Source organism: Lucilia cuprina, chromosome 5, assembly GCF_022045245.1.
Source record: "Lucilia cuprina isolate Lc7/37 chromosome 5, ASM2204524v1, whole genome shotgun sequence".
Taxonomy (NCBI): Eukaryota; Metazoa; Arthropoda; class Insecta; order Diptera; family Calliphoridae; genus Lucilia; species Lucilia cuprina.
This window is the reverse complement of record NC_060953.1, coordinates 46,654,191-46,674,015: the sequence shown is the minus strand read 5'-3', so window position 1 is coordinate 46,674,015 and position 19,825 is coordinate 46,654,191. Positions and strand designations below refer to the sequence as shown.

At 30.8% G+C, this 19,825-nt stretch overlaps 5 protein-coding genes across 5 annotated transcripts; 3 read left to right on the top strand and 2 right to left on the bottom strand.

Annotated features, from left to right (window-relative positions):
• Positions 1-1,041: 1,041 nt before the first annotated feature.
• LOC111681107 (cuticle protein 21-like) lies at positions 1,042-4,923 on the bottom strand. Its single transcript, XM_023442830.2, has 5 exons — positions 4,863-4,923; positions 4,367-4,794; positions 2,285-2,404; positions 1,497-1,509; positions 1,042-1,424 (listed from the first exon to the last, which is right to left on the bottom strand). The coding sequence occupies exons 1-5, from the start codon at positions 4,872-4,874 to the stop codon at positions 1,116-1,118; spliced, it is 882 nt and encodes a 293-aa protein (XP_023298598.2). The 5' UTR covers positions 4,875-4,923; the 3' UTR covers positions 1,042-1,115.
• On the top strand, positions 1,852-2,435 carry LOC111681103 (cuticle protein 16.5-like). The gene has a single exon (XM_023442826.2). It carries the CDS (start codon positions 2,037-2,039, stop codon positions 2,382-2,384), a length of 348 nt encoding a protein of 115 aa, XP_023298594.2. The 5' UTR covers positions 1,852-2,036; the 3' UTR covers positions 2,385-2,435.
• Positions 4,924-5,251: 328 nt separating the features above from the next.
• LOC111681102 (cuticle protein 16.5-like) lies at positions 5,252-5,911 on the top strand. The gene is made up of 2 exons (XM_023442825.2): positions 5,252-5,363; positions 5,429-5,911. The coding sequence occupies exons 1-2, from the start codon at positions 5,352-5,354 to the stop codon at positions 5,852-5,854; spliced, it is 438 nt and encodes a 145-aa protein (XP_023298593.2). The 5' UTR covers positions 5,252-5,351; the 3' UTR covers positions 5,855-5,911.
• A 10,126-nt stretch (positions 5,912-16,037) lies between these two features.
• LOC111681094 lies at positions 16,038-16,538 on the bottom strand. The gene has a single exon (XM_023442818.2). The coding sequence runs from the start codon at positions 16,481-16,483 to the stop codon at positions 16,109-16,111; it is 375 nt and encodes a 124-aa protein (XP_023298586.2). The 5' UTR covers positions 16,484-16,538; the 3' UTR covers positions 16,038-16,108.
• A 352-nt stretch (positions 16,539-16,890) lies between these two features.
• On the top strand, positions 16,891-17,482 carry LOC111681133 (cuticle protein 16.5-like). The gene is made up of 2 exons (XM_023442859.2): positions 16,891-16,951; positions 17,018-17,482. The coding sequence occupies exons 1-2, from the start codon at positions 16,940-16,942 to the stop codon at positions 17,414-17,416; spliced, it is 411 nt and encodes a 136-aa protein (XP_023298627.2). The 5' UTR covers positions 16,891-16,939; the 3' UTR covers positions 17,417-17,482.
• Positions 17,483-19,825: the final 2,343 nt, after the last annotated feature.

Sequence of the window (19,825 nt, the reverse complement as noted above, 5' to 3'; positions counted from 1 at the left end):
TGTTTAATGGATTCGTACTTCTGTCTACCGGATACTGTTATCGACTCAACACAGTCCATCACATCTGTGTGGTTGTAAACGAAAGTGATGTTGTTTCATATTAGAAGCAACGGGGCCACAATGGTAAGTGATTAGGTAGGTTTTAGATTTTTAGACTTATTGTCAAAAAATCGTCTAAAAATCAAGGTATTAAAAGAAATTTAAAAAAAATAGTCGACCATATGATACCCTACATCAGTCAGTATGTTAAAAATTTGATTTGTTTTTTAACTTTATTCCGGAATATTTTTACTTATTTTTGGCAAAAAAAAAGAGATTTTTTACAAGAGGGCTTCAAGGGGAGTAGGGGAAAATATGGACTAATCCTTATAAATGTTGGTAGATGAATTCACGTCTACTTCAAAGTTTTTTATGTAGAATTTGAAGGGAGTTTGTATGGGGGCTAGGGTCAAAATTTTTCCTCCCTGATTTGTGACCCCCGTAAAGTATTATCCCTCGCATCTGCAGTCAGAAGGGAATATTTTATTTGGAGGTCCGTTAAGTTCCCCTCAAATATATTACTACAAGTCAATCGAAATTTGATTAAATACAATAAGTACACAAATGTCTTCTTATTGTCCTCCTTGTTATTAAATATTTTCAACACATCGGAAAAACTAAAGAAACTTCATAGTCATAGTTCTCATTCATCAGAATGATTGGATTTAAAAGTGGCTGATAAAGCTTTGATTCTGACAATAGTTTAAGTCAAACAACACAATCTGAAAGCCCTATAAGAGGCATCGAGCTTTGGATCAAAAAGTTCCCAAAAACTTTTCACACGTCATTTAGGAGTAGCTAAGAAAAAGTTGGAATTTGAGCTCAAAAAATCTTATATGGAGGTAATTTTGGATTTAAAAGTGGCTGATAAAGCTTTGATTCTGACAATAGTTTTAGTCAAACAACACAATTGAAATGAAAGAGATCTTAACGGACTAATTTTACCACAAATTTAAGTAAAATCAATTCTAACAACTTAAACACAAAAAAACTAATTTTTTTAATAAATAATTATTTTTTCATTCTTTATTCCACTCACTTCATATTCAAATCCATAATTAACCGTTGTTAAATGCTTAAAACACAACTGGAGCTGGAGCAGCAGCATAAGTCAAAGGTGCAGAGTAAGCAAAAGGAGCAGCGGCATAGGCAGCAGGAGCAACAACGGGGGCGGCAAAAGTCTTAGCAACTACAGGAGCAGCTACAGGAGCAACAACGGGAGTAGAAACAATACCATTGTGATTGCGGGCAACGAATTGGCTGCTGGTAGCAGTAACAACACCAGCGGGAGCAGCTACTACAGCGGCGGGAGCGGTGTAAGCCAAAGGAGCTACAAGACCGGGTTTAGCAGCAGCACAGGCAATCAAAGCGAAGATAACAACGGCCTAAAGGTACGTAAATATGAATAAGTTAATCCCAAGTCCTTTAAGTTTATTTTCAATTTTTTTAATACTTACAAATTTGAACATTTTGAAATTGTTGGTTTAAGGAACTGTTTAGTAAAACTACTAGAATGAGATTGATAACAATCTCGAAATGGCGAGCTTTATTTATAGGAATTTGGTTTCTACATTAATTTTGTATGCGAAAAGTGTTTTCAAATTATTGTATTAAAGTTTTACTTAGCTGAGCTTGCTAAGTAATGAAAGTGAACTAAACAACTTATTAAACACGCAGCTAAACAACAACTTCATTATTTATGCGGGTGATTAACTGTCTTTAGTATTTTGGGTAATTTTTAGTCACATATTTAGAGGACTTTTAAATAGTGTTTGCTTTTTATAAAAGTCTTAGCTATTTCAAGAACATTTATAACCAAAATGGAATGAAGGACTTTGTTATAGGAAAACCCGTTACTAGTTTAAAAAAAACTTAACTTTTCTAACGGTTTTCTGTACATTGCGCTTTAAGTATAAATATCGAGTACTTTTGGAAATTCGTCATCAGTTATCTGTATCTAATAACTTAACAAACATTAAATATTTAACTTTAACAAAATGTTCAAATTCATCGCTGTTATCTTCGCCTTGATTGCTTGCGCTGCTGCCAAACCAGGTTTGGTTGGTGCTCCTTTGGCTTACACTGCTCCTGCCGCCGTTGTTGCTGCCCCCGCTGGTGTTGTTACTGCTACCAGTAGCCAATTTGTTGCTCGCAATCACAATGGTATTGTCTCAACTCCCGTTGTTGCTCCCGTAGCCGCTCCTGTTATTGCCAAGACTTTTGCCGCTCCCGTTGTTGCTAAGACTTTCGCTGCTCCTGTTGTAGCTCCTGCTGCTTATGCTGCTGCTCCTTTGGCTTACACAGCTCCTTTGCATTATGCTGCTGCTGCTCCAGTTTTGTTCTAAGATGCTTTAACTGTTGACGACTTTGTATAAGATTTTTAGTTAAATATAAAAGATAATTTATTAAAAAATATGAAAGCCTTTTAATTACTGTCACCTAATTACTACTTTGTTTTAAAGATCTTCAAAATTTGTGTTTCCGAAGTGTTTTTTTTTTTTTTTGAGCACTTTAAACCAAATTTAGGTCTTGAACAAGGATACATATTAATTTTGAAATATATTCAAAATTCAAAGTCCAAAATTAGTAATTTGTTTTGTAGTCCACAGGAACTTGTTTAATACAACTGATAAGATAGGATTTTTACAACAATATTACTCAAACATAAAACTTAAAATGGCGGAATCTAAGAAATAATTTTATAACATTTTTTAATAACGCTTACATCAAGTTGAGTTTTTAATGTTACATGAACGTCCCCGCCTTGGTGTGATTGCAAAGAGGTTCAACCATTATGCCGGGCCCATAAAATGCGCCACCATGTCAAATGTACCATCTGCCCTAGAATAATTATATCCGAAGGCGACACAGTGACTTCCTGATGCATGTGGTTGCTATGATTTAAACCCAAAATCACGAGATGTAATCTTTATTTCGACATAAGTTTGATGCGGTTTTTGAAAAGTCTACGGGACTTAGCATTGGAAATGTATTGGTGTGAAACGAGTAACATACGAAATTTATGTTTTTCTCAATGAATGTGTCGGATAAATGTGAAAAGTCTTGGTTTAAATGGTGATGGATGTATTAAATCTTATTCAAGTGTCATCAATGAATTTCTATGTTCTGGATTTACCCTGTTCTTAACAGACCTGAGCTTGTATATGGCTTTTTATTTAATGACTTCGAACATAGCTCTACTGCTCTACTGGCCACACCATCTAGGTGATTGTAAACGAAAGAGATGTATTTGTAACTTGGAAGTAACACCTAAGCTTAATTGTTTATGTTTCTCAAGGTTTACAAGGAAAATGGGACGTTTCTAGTCCATTTTTTGAAAAAAAGGCCGCAAGGAAGATGTTCACGTAATGCACTTTAATGTCTCGTGCAAAAGGGTTTAGTGTTACGGAACTAGAAACTAGTGGAGTTAAATGAAACCTCGTGGTTATTTCAATATTGGTTTGACTAGAACACCATTTATATTTCGTATTGTGATAATCCATTGCCGCAGGATTCGTATTGGTGAATCCTTTTGCGGACAAGTATAACGGCAAAAAACATATAAGAAATTATAGTCGGTCGAGGCCATTAAGTTGGTCGAGCATTTAAGTTGAATTGTACCTTGCTTCTAATATACTTAAGCAATTTATTGTGGAATAAAATTGTGGACATAAAAGTCTTATTTTGAAGGGATCTTTTATAGGGGCTAATGAGACCGATCTTAACCTTTTCAATAGATTTCATCAATGAAAGATCATTTAACAAATTTCATTGAATTATCTTTAAAATTGCGACCTGTAGTTTGATTACAAGGTTTACATGGACAGACGGACATAGCTAAATTAACTCAGAAAATGATTCTGAACCGATTGGTATGCTTTAAGGAGGGAATAGGACCAATATTGTTGTGCGTTACAAACATCAGCACAAACCCAAATATACCCTCCCCATTAAAAAGGTGTAGGGTATAATAATGTTAGTTCTAAGACAAGCCTGATCCTTTAAATTGTTTCTTAGATGAATTGCTTGTTTAAATTGCGAAAGCCTAAAGCGGCATTAAAACGCATCTAGTGGGAAATGTAAGCTAAGAAATGCCTGATCAGGTACTAATATCCACTTAAGTGTTAAGAAACATTTATGGGACTTTTTCTTAGAACTTATAATAAAACAGCCTAGAGATATGAGAGAAACAATTGTGAATAAATTGTAAACTATGGATGCACAAAAAATTAACAACAAATTATTTTTAATAATAATTATGTTTATAAATTAATTATATTTATTATTTCGTTAAAAGTTTCTTATCACAGTTGATTAAGTTTTCTACAACAAAGCTGGGGCAGCAGCATAAGTCAAAGGAGCTGAGTAGGCCAAAGGATGAGAATAAGCGGCGGCGTATTTAGCAACAACTGGAGAAGAGTAAGCCAAAGGAGCAGCAGCGGCGTATTTGGCAACAACAGGGGCGGAGTAATCTAAAGGAGCAGCAGCAGCATATTTAGCTACAACGGGTGCAGAGTAAGTAAAAGGATGTGTGTAGGCAGCAGCATATTTGGCAACAACGGGAGTAGCTACAGGAGCTACAATAGGAGCAGTAGCAATACCATTATAGTTGCGGGCAATAACTTGACTACTGGTGGCAGTTACTACGGGAGCTGGGGCAGCAACTACGGCAGCGGGAGCGGTGTAAGCCAAAGGAGCACCAATAAAACCAGGTTTGGCAGCAACACAGGCAATGACGGCGAAGATAACAACGGCCTAATTAAGTTTTATTAAAAATTAATACAAATAATATAATTAAAGTAAAAATTACTGCTAATACTTACAAATTTGAACATTTTGTTTGAGTTAATTTAAAATATAGTTTACTTAATGAAACTGTTTAAATGAGTTTGATGTAAAATCCCAATAAACTAAAACTATTTATAAGAAACATTTTTTTTCAAAAATGTCACAAAGACAAGTAAATAAACTTCAGTTTTTTTTAAATTGAGCTAATTAATTATGCGCGGGAGCATAAATACTACGCTACATGATAACGTGTGTTACGAGCAGAAGCTTAAAAACGAAATAATTATAGTTTATAAACAATAAATTTTAACATGTAGCCAAAGAAGTATGAATTGTACTTGACAAATATTATTTCTTTCAAAAAAATTTCAAGAACTTGGTCATTGAACATGAAGGACAAAAAGATATTGTAAATAAAGTTTTTTTAAAGAATATTTTTTATATAAATACTAGTTTTTTGAAAGTAACAGTATTATTAACAATTCATTTCTTGTTAAGAAAACAAACAAACAAATCCTAAGAAAATGTTCAAATTCGTAAGTTTTTTTTTTCTTATTTGAAAATATTAACTTATTCTATTAATTATTATTGAATATTTTAGGCTGTTGTCATCTTTGCTGTTATTGCCTGTGCTGCTGCCAAACCCGGTTTCATTGGTGCTCCTTTGGCTTACACCGCTGCCGTAGTTGCTGCTCCAGCTCCCGTTGTCACTGCTACCAGTAGCCAAGTTATTGCTCGTAATTACAATGGTATTGCCACTGCTCCAATTGTAGCTCCCGTAGCTACTCCCGTTGTAGCCAAAACTGTAGCCCCTGTTGCTTTCGCTGCTCCAGTTGTTGCTAAATATGCTGCCGCTTACACTCATCCTTTGGCCTACTCCACACCTGTTGTAGCTAAATACGCTGCTGCTGCTCCTCTTGCTTACTCTGCCCCTGTTGTAGCCAAATATGCTGCTGCCTATACTCATCCTTTGGCTTACTCAGCACCTTTAACTTATGCCGCTGCTCCCGCTCCAGCTTTGTGGTAAAAAGTGGTTTTAAAACGATTTAGACGATGTGAATTAAATATTAATAAAAAAAAACTATTTATTAAAAATATAAAAATATTTTATTTATAATTTGGAAATAAGCATAATCTGCTCTTTAGGTCATTTAGCTTCCGAGAAATGATTTACTTTTAGGTTTTTACTAGAAATTTTAGAGAATATATGAATGAAATTTAAAGTCTTTTATTCGATTCTGGAACCAATTCTCTCTCTGCCACTTATTTTAGTTTCCTACATCAATTTTGTGGAGAAGCTATATTGGATTTCCGCTAATATTTTCACTTTATTTCTAGGAAACATATGTCTTACTATAATTTAATATTTTTATGAAAATTACTAGAATAACCCAGCGCGCTTCGCTACCTAATCAAAATACAAATAAGAAAGAAAAAAGTACCAAAACGTCTACCATGTGGAATACTATTCCCTACATATTAAATTTCATATTACTATGTTCAATATTATAAAAAATTGAAAAAAGTACCATTTGAAGAACAAAAAAGTAAGAAGTTATAGTCGAGCGAGGCCGACCATATAATACCCTATACCTGTATACGAATATAATGTGATTTAGTTTTCATAATATGTAATGCATTTACCTTGCCTTAGATATAATTAAGCCATTTATTGTTTAATAAAACTGTGGATATTTAATTAAAATTTGGGGGGAGTCGCTTTTTATAGGAGCTGGGATCAAATGAGGTCCTATAGTTATATAGTTTATGAGGGTTTATCAAGGCTGGTATAGAACTTGGTCTTGCAGCTTTTTCTCGAGATACGATTATATTAAACATAATTATAAATTTAAAAGACCTATTTGGCGGGTTCAGTTGTATGGGGTCTAGTAATTTTCATATCTGCATAAGTAAAACAAAAACCGTAAATTTTTTTCAAATAATAATTTGTCAATAAGAAATAAGCTCAACTTAAGAAAATGTTGAACATTTTTGGTTTATTTATTATTTTAGACATTTTTTTGCTTCTCTTGAAAAATTTTTTCAATGTGACTTTTTGGATTTTATATGACGATATATAGATTGTAACGATGTAATTACATTTTGCATACAACAATTATTTAAATTGGCAGAATATCTATCGGTTAGGAGATAACCACAGGTTGAGGTAAGAGTTTTTGGGTACTTTTTAGTTTTTCATTGAATGGGAAAAAATTATGTCATATTCTTCATAATTTTTCATTATTATTAAACAAATATGGCAGATACACTGAAAATTCAAAATACTTCAACTGTTTATTCAAAAATGTAGAAAAAAACCCCTACATACAAGGAAATGATAGAAGTGACTCAAAAAGGCTATGACTCCAAAAGGCTATGAAATATGGGCTATGCGATGAAGAATCAGTCAATCAGTAACTCTAATCTTCTATATACATACATACAGTATTGTTCGAAACCTAAGCAACTTTTTTTGGCATTGTATACAAAGTGCTATAATTTCTAATTTCATTGATTTATTCAAAATTATATAATTGGTAATAATAACATTATGTGTCTACATTATAATAACAACAACAAAAGTTTAATTCAATTTCGCTGTGAGTTACAAGAAAATAATAACTGAATTAACCCCATAAATAGCTGTTCGAAACTTAAGCAACTTTTTGATCTTCTTATGAAAATCTTTGGTTCTTTTGAGTTCCAAACCCCTTTATGGAATAGATTAGTTACTAGTGTAGTTCGTAATTAATCCCAAGCGGATTTTAAGCCATTCGAAAACTGCAATGTTTTCTAAAACTGCGAGTTTCGACCCAGCGCTTCAGAATGCCGAACAGCATCTCTAAGGGACTTAAGTCGGGAGATTTTGATGGACAATCAAAGAGTTTGGGTCCCATTACTCGATAACTACTCTTAGATCAACTTTGCCAAAGGTTTTGGTTCATTATCATGCTGAAAATCGCAATAAAGTAAGTTGTTCTGTTCAATGTACTTAATCCTATGGTTCATTTTGTTGGCCAAAAATTTGCCAGAAAGTAAAACAATCCAATTTTATTTGCATTTCAACATCAGGACTTTCTCTACTCACCAAAAATCTTGCCCACAACCTTAATTGTTTGACCTCCATGTTTTTTAAGCCTTTAATGTACGATCATGTAACCGCATGTGAATCCCACAGTTACATGGCACAGAGTTTACTTAAAGAAATTCGATTTTTTTACAAATTCTGTACAATTTTGGGTAGAATATTGAAATAGATTACGGAAGACTAATAAAAAACAGTTTTATTTATAAACAGGTCCACATTTTCCTTCTTAAATTCAGGCAAAGTATGTGAGGCTCAAAGGCTGAAGGAAATATTATAACATATCCTTTTAGTGAAGGCCCAATAATGAATGGAGAGCAAAAATTTAAGGGTGTGGCCATGATTTTTGAAGAGAAGAGTTAGTCCTGATGTTAAAACACAAACAGAGTTGGATTGTTTTTCTTTTTGGCACGTTTTTCGACAAGAAAATGAATTATATGATTGAGAACAACGAACAGAACAACGAACAGAACAACTTACTTTATTGCGATTTTCAGCATGATAATCTTTGGAAAAGTTGATCTAAGAGTAGTTATCGAGTAATGCGATCCAAATTATTTGATTGTCCATCAAAATCTCCCGACTCAAGTCCCTTAGAGATGCTGTTCTGCATTCTGAAACGATAAGTCGAAACTCGCAGTTTTAGAAACCATTGCAGCTTGCGAATGGCTTAAAATCCGCTTGGGATTAATTATGAACTACACTAGTAAATAATCTATTCCATAAAGGTGTTTGGAACTCAAAAGTACCAACGATTTTCATAAGAACATCAAAAAGTTGCTTAAGTTTCGAACAGCTATTTATGAAGTTTATTCAGTTATTATTTTCTTGTAACTCACAGCGAAATGGAATTAAACTTTTGTTGTTGTTATTATAATGTAGACACATAATGTTATTATTATCAATTATATAATTTTGAAAAAATCAATTAAAATAGAAAATATAGCACTATGTATACAATGCCAAAAAAGATGTTAAAGATAATCTTTATTCTTTGGTTAAACCTGGATTAATGTATGTTTCGAGTTTTTCAGTAATCAGTAAAGTTGCTTGTTTAACTGAGTATAATTGGCCAATTAATCCTAATATATAAGTAAAAACACACAATCAACAAAAACAACAAAATAATGAAGTCGGAAGAAGATAAACTTAATATTTTAGTAAAAAGTAATATTCTCATTTCTTTCATCAATATTATTACTATTTTAAGTGTGTATTTATATTTTTCTAAAATTTTACATATTACAAAAGTGATATTTGCAAAAAACAGCTGTTCATTGTTTATGTTTTTGACTGAAAAGTTGGCAATACTAACTAAGTTAACTGATCCTAAATCCATTACTGAAAAACATAATCATCGGTTAAAGTCCGCCTAAATTTGTACCGAGTTTAATCTACCACCAAGTTAGTTTAACTGAGTTGTAAGAAACCCGCCCTAAGAATTTAAAATACCTAAACTGTTTATTCGAAAATATAGGAAAACCCCCTACATATAAGAAAAGTAGTGACTCACCTTTTGAATTTAAAAGATGATAGATTATAAATTTCAATTTATTTAAAATAAATTAAATTTCACTTTTTTAGCACATTTTTATTATTTTATTATGGCCGATTTTCACAATTTACCATAAAGGAAGAAATTTTACTTATTAAGTTTTGTAAAATTATGGTCGAATTTTATATAGGTTCTTCTTAAGGTGAAAAATCTACTTTAGTTTTGAAATTTCTATGAAATTTTTAAACTTAATAGTTTTTCCCTTAGAGTAAACTATAAAAATAGACCTATATTAAATTTTCCAAACTTAAGAACATTTAATTCCCTTAAAGTAAACTATAAAACCAGCCTTGATACTTTTTATATAATTATTTTACTTATTACTTTATTATTATTATTTTCTATTTTAAATTATTTTATAAATTTTCTATTTAACACTTTATTTAATTTTTTTATATTTAATTCACATGTCTATGATATTTTTTAACACTTTCATTGACACATTATTTAATGTGGACACAAAAAAACAACAGTTACTCTCATCATGATTTGATTTGTCTTAAATTATTGCTTTGTTTTTGCTTTTGTTTCTTTATTTTTCCATGTCATACAAATGTGGCGTGACAATGACTACGTTCTTTACAAGTACACTTGTTGTTGTTGTTGCTTTTCTTGCCCTTTTTTTGCTTTTCACTTCTTTTACTAAATCACATTTTTTTGGCAATTACTATTTGTTACCAACTTTATTCATTGATAAAACTTTTTTTATAACAATTTGTATTCTAATTTTTAGATAATCTTAAAGATTACAATTTTCTCTTTAATTTGTTATAAATTTTATTAAATTTGATACACTTTTAGTAATTTAATTATTTAAATTACAATTGCAATTTGCATTTTACTTGTTGACCGTTCACTAAAAAGAAATAAACTAAAAAAGAACATAAAAGAAATGATTGATTGATGCTTATGCTCTAAGAGTGAAGTTAATGTTTGTTGTTGTTCTTTTTTTTAATATTTGCATTCTCACATATGACGTCAGAGTTGTTTCGCTCTTGCAGAAGTTAATGCAAGTTGTATTTGGGTATTTGTTATTGTTTTGCTAGTATGTGTGTGTTTATTTTTGCTTTTTTTGTTTATTTACATTTTTTGTTTGTGTTTTTAGTAATTATGACGTTATTATTGTCATTGATGCTTTGTTTACAATAGAGTTTTCGATGTTAATTTAATAATTTAACTTATTCTTGTTCTTTTTGTAAATAAAATAATAAAATAAAGTAGTAGTGTTGTAATTAAACAGATTTTAATAAAAATTAACAATTTATTAATAGGTTTAATATCAATATAATTTAAACCTTTTTTTGTTAAATTATTAGGTTAAGGGGTTTTAAAAGAAAATTGAAGCAGAAGCGGCAGCATTACTCAAAGAAGCAGAATTGGCCAGAGAATGGTACTATGCGAAATGTGAAGAGAAGGCAGCAGCACACTAGGCAACAGTAGGAGCAGTATTACCAGTACCTACATTGGGAGTGTATGCAACAGTTTTGGGACAGGGTCAGCTACAAGAGCAACAAGAGGAGTGTAGGCAATATCATTGTGGTTTGCGGGCAATAAATTGGCTACTGGTGGCAGTAAATACACCGGCAGATGCAGCTAAAAACCAAAGGAGCAACAATCAAACCACCAGGCAATCAAAACAATGATGGCAACGGTCTTTTGAAAAATAATCAAAAATAAATATGTATAAGAAGAAGATATATAGATTATAATTGACTTAAAGAATGCGGCAGCATTACTCGAAGAAGCAGAGTTAGTTAAAGGATGATAATATGCCAAGGGTGAAGAGTAAACAGCATACTGGGCAACAATAGGAGCAGTATTATCAGTAGCTACATTGATTGTGAAAGCATACGTTTTGGCAACAACAGGAAAAGCTACAGCTATGATTACTCTTCCGTTTAAGGAATTTCTAAGAAGGTCGGGTAAAAAAGGGTAACTTAGATATTCATTAAAAAATTGGATCTGAGTATTGTTATTTTGTAACTTTTATACCAGTCAACATAGAAATAAATTGTTTAATTTATTTGTAAACTATTGAAAAAATAGGAACACAAGATGTTAAGTACTTTTTGGACATTCGAACGTTAAAGGGATGAATTTTGTACTCATTTTTTCGCAACTTTATTTCATAATATATTCTATCCTATTTATGATAGTCAAGAGTTTTTTTGGTACTTTTTGATGTTTTTGTTACATTGAACTTTAGAACATGTCATGAAATTAACTATGCAGGGTCGTGAATATATGGTAATCTATAAAAAGGGAACTTTTTGGTACTTTTACATTATTCGACAGTTACTTTTTGAGTTTTCTGTAATATTTAATATTTAAATATGAAATAAAATACTCAAAGACTTCAGTAAATGTAAGGTATATGTTTATACAGGTTTTCTTGATTCTTTTACATATTAGTAATACAAGAAAAAAAATTTGCTACTCTTAAAAATAGCAAATGGGTGTCTGGTACTTTTTGGAAATTCGTACTTTTAAGGGGTGAAAATGTGTAACAAAGGTGATTTTGGTATCTTAAATAACTTTTTAACAAATAATCATTATAACATTTTTAAATATTTTGGACACATCTCTCAAAATTATGAGACTCGTGTTTCGTACTTTTTTAAAATTCAGTCCTTGTTCGGTGAAAAACTGTATTTTTGGTACTTTTTTTTAGCACATTAAAAAAAACTTGTTAAATTTATTGACGTATTCTTATTAGATAAATCTATTATACAAACTAATTGTGTAATATTTATTTAAACAAAGTATTTGCTATTTCTTTGGAGGAAAAAAGTACCAAAAAAGTGGAAAAACTAGAAATTTAATTTTACTCAAACTCATTAAGCTAATTTTTATAAAATTTGAAAATAAAGTTTATTTACTAACACAAAATAAGCTATTGGTATATTATTTTGAAATTCGGTTACTAAGAGCGCTGTAGGATCAAATTCGGGTAAATTGTTTGGTACATTTTGAAATCTTTACGGAACAAATGAATGCAGTTTTGAGCCGTATGAGTTATATCTGTGATATATAGATTTAAAACACGGAATATTTTGTGAATTTACTTTTTAAAAAAAGTGTATTCCTAGACGAAATGGAGAAAATTGTACTATTTTTTTATTAAATCTTTTCACAAGATAGAATTCATTCCATCTTTCATATTTCATCATTTCATAATTCCGATTGTATTTTTTAAATTATATTTTTTGAATATAAAAACTCGAAAGTAAACACACACAGTGCATTATGAATTATATTCTAAATTAAGCAATCAGGATCCTAATTAAATAAAAATCTATTAAGGGATGTTATCTTATAAATTTTGTTCTCGGACAAGAACCTTTAAACATTTTCTTTAATATTAAACTTTGAAATATACAATTAAACTTGCAACTTCCTGATTCAATAAATCGAAGTACTTCCAAAAGAAATACATTTATCACAACTTTAAAAAGTAGCACTTAGTGAATTTTTTACCTTCTGTGGAAGTGATATTTATTGACTTCCAAAAAAGCAAAAAGAATCAATTTTTTATTATATTCAATATTTTTTGTACTGAAATTTTTTAAATTAAACCAATTTTATTTATGTTAATACTATTTAAGTGAAATTAGTTGTATTCTATAATACTACAATGTCACTTCCTAATAACTTTGAAAAAAAAGAACATACAAATTAGTTTCTGAGAATGACTTCAGATGTAGTAAATTTAAACATACAAAATATTGGTCCAATACCCACCTTTAAGTATACCGATCGATTCAAAATCATTTTTGAGTCGATTAAGAGATGTCCTTCCGTCTGTCCGGCTGGCTGTCCATGTAAACCTTGTGCGCATGTTACAGATTCAAGATAATTTAATGAAATTTGAACCAAGCATGTTTTTTGGCACAGGGACGAAGCCTATTGCAAATGGTTGAAATTGGTCCATTATTTCACCTAGCCCCCATACAACCGTACCTCCCGATTCGAACTTTTTATGCCATAATTACGTCAAATATTCTACTATCTCTCTAAGGATCGGCCCTTATTTGACCCTAGCTCCCATACAAACCCCCCTTCAAAAAATGTCTTAAACGTGTAAAATTGACTTGTAACCATTTGTATCGCAATGAAACTCAACAAAACTATCTGTTATTTAAAAATATATCTTTTTCCCAAATTTACCGAGGATCAGCCCATATTTGACCTATATAAAGCCTCATTTAGAAATTTTTTTTATCAATAAATATTTTGGAATTATGGTAATATTCAACATAAAAGTTTCTTTATAAAAAAATAAAAATTTTAAAAATATACTTATGTTGTAGGGTATTATATGGTCTGCCATGCCCGACTATACTTTCCTACTTGTTTAAAACTAAGTTTTTCAGATTTTTCATCATATTTTACAACATTTAACATATTTATAAGCTCAAAACATATTTATGGTACGTTTATACGTGGGCTAGGGAAAATAATGATTACGTGTTTAATTTTATTAAATTATCTTGAAAATTGCTACTTGTGAAGTGCGCCCAAGCTTAACACATAGGCGACTCAGAAAGTGATTCTAAGCTGATTGGTATACTTTAAGGTGGATATAGAACCGATATTATTGGGTGTTAAAAATATCTGCAAAAATGCATAATACCTCGCCCTTTATATAAGTGTATTATTATAATTATAATTTAAAATACCTAAACTGTTTATTCGAAAATATAGGAAAACCCCCTACATATAAGAGAAGAAGATAAAGTGACTTACCTTTTGAATTCGGAAGATGATAGATCTTAATTTCAATTTATTTAAAATAAATTAAATGCAATTTAATTTCACTTTTATTTTAGCACACTTTTATTATTTTATAATGGCCGATATTTACAATTCACCATAAAGGAAGAAATTTTACTTATTATGTTTTGTAAAATTATGGTCGAATTTTATATTGGTTCTTTCTTAGAGAAAAATTGTACTAAGTTTTAAAATTTCTATGAAATTTTTAAACTTAAGTAAAAGTTTTTCCCTTAGAGTCAACTATAAAAATAAACCTATAATAAATTTTCAAAACATAAGTACATTTAATTCCCATAACATAAAATCATAAAACCAGCCCTGACACTTTTTATAAAATTATATTATTATTTTATTACTTTATTATTATTTTCTATTTTAAATTATTTTATAAATTTTCTATTTAACACTTTATTTAATTTTTTTATATTTTATTTACATTTTTATGATATTTATTAACACTCATTGACACATTATTTAATGTGGACACAAAAAAACAACAGTTACTCTCATCATGATTTGATTTGTCTTAAATTATTGCTTTGTTATTGCTTTTGTTTCTTTATTTTTCCATGTCATACAAATGTGGCGTGACAATGACTACGTTCTTTACTAGTACACTTGTTGTTGTTGTTGTTGCTTTTCTTGCCCTTTTTTTGCTTTTCACTTCTTTTACTAAATCACATTTTTTTGGCAATTACTATTTGTTACCAACTTTATTCACTGATAAAACTTTTTTTGTTACAATTTGTACTCTAATTTTTAGATAATCTTAAAGATTACAATTTTCTCTTTAATTTGTTATAAATTTCATTAAATTTGATACACTTTTAGTAATTTAATTATTTAAATTACAATTGCAATTTGCATTTTACTTGTTGACCGTTCACTAAATAGAAAGAAACTGAAAAAAAAGAAATGATTGATTGATGCTTGTGCTCTAAGAGTGAAGTTAATGTTTGTTGTTGTTCTTTTTTTTAATATTTGCATTCTCACATATGACGTCAGAGTTGTTTCGCTCTTGCAGAAGTTAATGCAAGTTGTATTTGGGTATTTGTTATTGTTTTGCTAGTATGTGTGTGTTTATTTTTGCTTTTTTTGTTTATTTACATTTTTTGTTTGTGTTTTTAGTAATTATGACGTTATTATTGTTTTGATGCTTTGTTTACAATAGAGTTTTCGATGTTAATTTAATAATTTAACTTTTTATTGTTCTTTTTGTAAATAAAATAATAAAATAAAGTAGTAGTGTTGTAATTAAATAGATTTTAACAACAATTAACAATTTATTAAAAGGTTTAATATCAATATAATTTAAACCTTTTTTTGTTAAATTATTAGGTGAAGGAGTTTTAAAAGAAAACTGAAGCAGAAGCGGCAGCATTACTCAAAGAAGCAGAATTGGCCAGAGAATGATACTATGCGAAAGGTGAAGAGATGGCAGCAGCACACTAGGCAACAATAGGAGCAGTATTACTAGTAGCTACAGTGGGAGTGTTGCAACAGTTTTGGAACTGGGTCAGCTACAAGAGCAACAAGAGAAGTGTATACAATACCATTGTGGCAATAAATTGGCTACTGGTGGCAGTAAATACACCGGCAGATGCAGCTAAAAACCAAAGGAGCAAAAATCAAATCACCAGGCAATCAAAACAATGATGACAACGGTCTTTTGAAAAATAATAAAAAATAAATATGTATAAGAAGAAGAAGATATAGTGGGTAGGTACGGGGGAATACAATTAATTAATTTTGAATAATTGACTTAAACAAGAGATTTAAACACTTTGAAAAACATTTTCTTTTAATAAATTATTTTGTATTTTATTCATAAAATCAGATCAGTTATCAGTCTTGAGAAGCAGTTTTTAAAAGAAAACTGGAGCTGGAGCAGCAGCATAAGTCAAATGAGCAGAGTAGGCCAAAGGATGAGAGTAAGCGGTGGCGTATTTGGCAACAACTGGAGAAGAGTAGGCCAAAGGATGAGTGTAGGCAGCAGCGTATTTAGCTACAACTGGGGCGGTATAAGCAGCAACAGGGGCAGCTTCTGGGGCAACAACGGGAGCAGTGGCAATACCATTGTGGTTACGGGCAACAAATTGGCTACTAGTGGCAGTAACAACGCCAGCAGGAGCAGCAACAACGGCAGCGGGAGCAGTGTAAGCCAAAGGAGCACCAATCAAACCGGGTTTGGCAGCAGCGCAAGCAATCAAGGCGAAGATGACAGTGATGAATTTGAACATTTTGTTAAAATTTTAATTTGATTTAGTAAATCGTATATGATAACTGATATTAAGTGTCTAAAAGCACTTAGTATTTATACTAATTATTAAGCAACATTATTTAGTTAACACTTAATTGGCCCTCATATAACAATGACCATGTTCTTGAATTCAAACAGTTGTAAGAATTTTGTTTAATACAGTTATATTGGTATTTTTAATCAATATAATTTAAACTCAACAGCTGTTCACACATACAACAAAAAGCACGCAGTTAAAAGTTTTTAAACTGACCTAGCCCACTATGTTTTGAATTTATGGTGTTATGCTTAACGCATAATTAAACCATGATTTACATTTATTAAAAAGAAGTGTAAAAATGTTTGTTATAAATAACTAAGGTTTCTTTTTAAGTTTCATCAAACACATTTCATTTGTTTCGATAGACAAATCTCTACACTCAAACTCAAAAACAAAATGTTCAAATTCGTAAGTTTTTCTTTAAAAAAAAATTTCAAAATTAACAGTAATATTAATTATCTGAAATATCTTTAGACTGTTGTCATCTTCGCCTTGATTGCCTGCGCCGCTGCCAAACCCGGTTTGATTGGTGCTCCTTTGGCTTATACTGCTCCTGCCGCTGTTGTAGCTGCCCCTGCCGGTGTTGTTACTGCCACTAGTAGCCAATTTATTGCCCGCAACCACAATGGTATTGTCTCTGCCCCAGTTGTTGCTCCAGTAGCTGCCCCTGTTGTTGCCAAGACTGTTGCCTACACTGCTCCAGTTGCTGCTGCTTACACTGCCCCAGTTGTAGCCAAATACGCTGCTGCCTACGCTCATCCTTTGGCCTACTCTGCTCCCGTTGTTGCCAAATATGCCGCCGCTTACTCTCATCCTTTGGCCTACTCAGCTCCTTTGACTTATGCTGCTGCCCCTGCTCCAGTTTATTTGTAAAACAGTTTTCTAGTGAAATTTTTTGATTGTTGGAAAAAATAAACGAAATTATTTATTAAAAAATAACTACATTGTTTGATTTCATTGGGAATACACAAATTAACTAATTAACTAACTAACAAACTAACAAACTAACTAACTAACTAACTAACTAACTAACTAACTAAATATCTAACTAACTAACTTACTAACTATCTAAGTAACTAACAAACAAACTAACAAACTAACTAACTAACTAACTAACTAACTAACTAACTAACTAACTAACGATCTAACGATCTAACTAACTAACTATCTATTTAACTAACTAACTAACTACCTAACTAACTAACTAACTAACTAACTAACTAACTAACTAACTAACTAACTAACTAGCTAACTAGCTAACTAACTAACTAACTAACTAACTAACTAACTAGCCAATCAACTAACTAACCAACGATATACTATAGGGTATATTGGGTTTGTGCTGATGTATGTATGTGCGTTACACAATAACATTGGTCCTACACCTTAAAGTATGTCAATCTGCTCAGAATCATTTTCTGAGTCGATTTAGATATGTTCGTCCGACCGTCTGTCCATCCATGAAAACCTTGTAATTAAACTACAGGTCGCAATTTTAAAGATAATTCAATGAAATTTTGTACATGGTTTTCTATTGGCCTAGGGACGAAGTCTAAATGGTTAAGATCGGTCTATTATTTCACATAGCCCCCATAAAACTGAACCCCTAAAAATGGCTTGCAAACCTTCTGATCAAACTACAGGTCGCAATTTTGGAGGAAATTTAATGAAATTTGACACATATGGTACCGAAGATGAAGCCCATTGAAGATGTTTAACATCGGTGCATTATTTCGCCTAGCCTCTAATCTAATTCACTTGAAAATGTATATTTTCGAGTCAAGTCAAGTTAATTCAAACTAATTACAATTAAAATTAATGTTTAATTTGATACTTATTTCCATAAATTCTCAATTAGAATGGATATAAATAAAACTATTTTTAAACTAAATATTTCAAATGTTTTAGCATGGTCAAGTTTAAAACGAATGTATAACTTTTTATTTAAGGTTAAATTAAAGGTATTTTTATCACAACCATATATTTATAATTTAAAGAAACAAACAATTTATTTCACATCATTGCTAGACATTGAACAATATTATAAGAACCAACAATTCTTGTATATGACGAAATTCATCGAGTCTTAATTTCGAATTTACTTAACACCTACAATCAATTCTATATATTTATTCATATCACGTATTATCAAGTAGTAATCTAACAAAAATTTAACGTTTACCAGATTGTAATGTTTAGAGTCATAATAACAATAACTATAGTGGTAGAGTTCCCAAATAACTAGTACAGACAAACATCATATTTCATTTATTGTCTTCCAACAGCAACCAAATTGGCCATTTTGGCCATAAAAGTTTAAGAAAGAAAATATTAACAAAAAATTATTTTCATTGTATAGATCATTGTCATATAAGCTTTGATAGCTTGTGCTGCTGCTAGAACCTGTCTTATAGCACTTCCCTTGCTGCTGCTACTCCTTTAACTTTCCCTGATCCTTTGGCTTACTCCGCTTTGACGTACGGCGCACTCCTTTAGTTAGTTCGTTAGTTAGTTATTTATTTGGTTAGTTAGTTATTTAGTTAGTTAGCTAGTTAGTTGGTTAGTTCGTTAGTTAGTAAGTAAGTTAGTAAGTTAGTAAGTTAGAAAGTTAGTAAGTTAGTAAGTAAGTTAGTAAGTTAGTAAGTTAGTAAGTTAGTAAGTTAGTAAGTTAGTAAGTTAGTAAGTTAGTAAGTTAGTAAGTTAGTAAGTTAGTAAGTTAGTAAGTTAGTAAGTTAGTAAGTTAGTAAGTTAGTAAGTTAGTAAGTTAGTAAGTTAGTAAGTAAGTTAGTAAGTTAGAAAGTTAGTAAGTTAGTAAGTAAGTTAGTAAGTTAGTAAGTTAGTAAGTTAGTAAGTTAGTAAGTTAGTAAGTTAGTAAGTTAGTAAGTTAGTAAGTTAGTAAGTTAGTAAGTTAGTAAGTTAGTAAGTTAGTAAGTTTGTAAGTTTGTAAGTTTGTAAGTTAGTAAGTTAGTAAGTTAGTAAGCTAGTAAGTTAGTAAGTTAGTAAGTTAGTAAGTTAGTAAGTTAGTAAGTTAGTAAGTTAGTAAGTTAGTAAGTTAGTAAGTTAGTAAGTTAGTAAGTTAGTAAGTTAGTAAGTTAGTAAGTTAGTAAGTTAGTAAGTTAGTAAGTTAGTAAGTTAGTAAGTTAGTAAGTTAGTAAGTTAGTAAGTAAGTAAGTAAGTAAGTAAGTAAGTAAGTAAGTAAGTAAGTAAGTAAGTAAGTAAGTAAGTAAGTAAGTAAGTAAGTAAGTAAGTAAGTAAGTAAGTAAGTAAGTAAGTAAGTAAGTA

Coding starts and splice junctions, on each gene's coding strand:
- LOC111681107 (XM_023442830.2), bottom strand. Junction 2,405..4,366: donor GCTGCTGCCCCAGCTTTGTT/GTAGAAAACTTA, acceptor TCTTATACAAAG/TCGTCAACAGTTAAAGCATC.
- LOC111681103 (XM_023442826.2), top strand. CDS start 2,037: ATGTTCAAATTCATCGCTGTTATCTTCGCCTTGATTGCTTGCGCTGCT.
- LOC111681094 (XM_023442818.2), bottom strand. CDS start 16,483: ATGTTCAAATTCATCACTGTCATCTTCGCCTTGATTGCTTGCGCTGCT.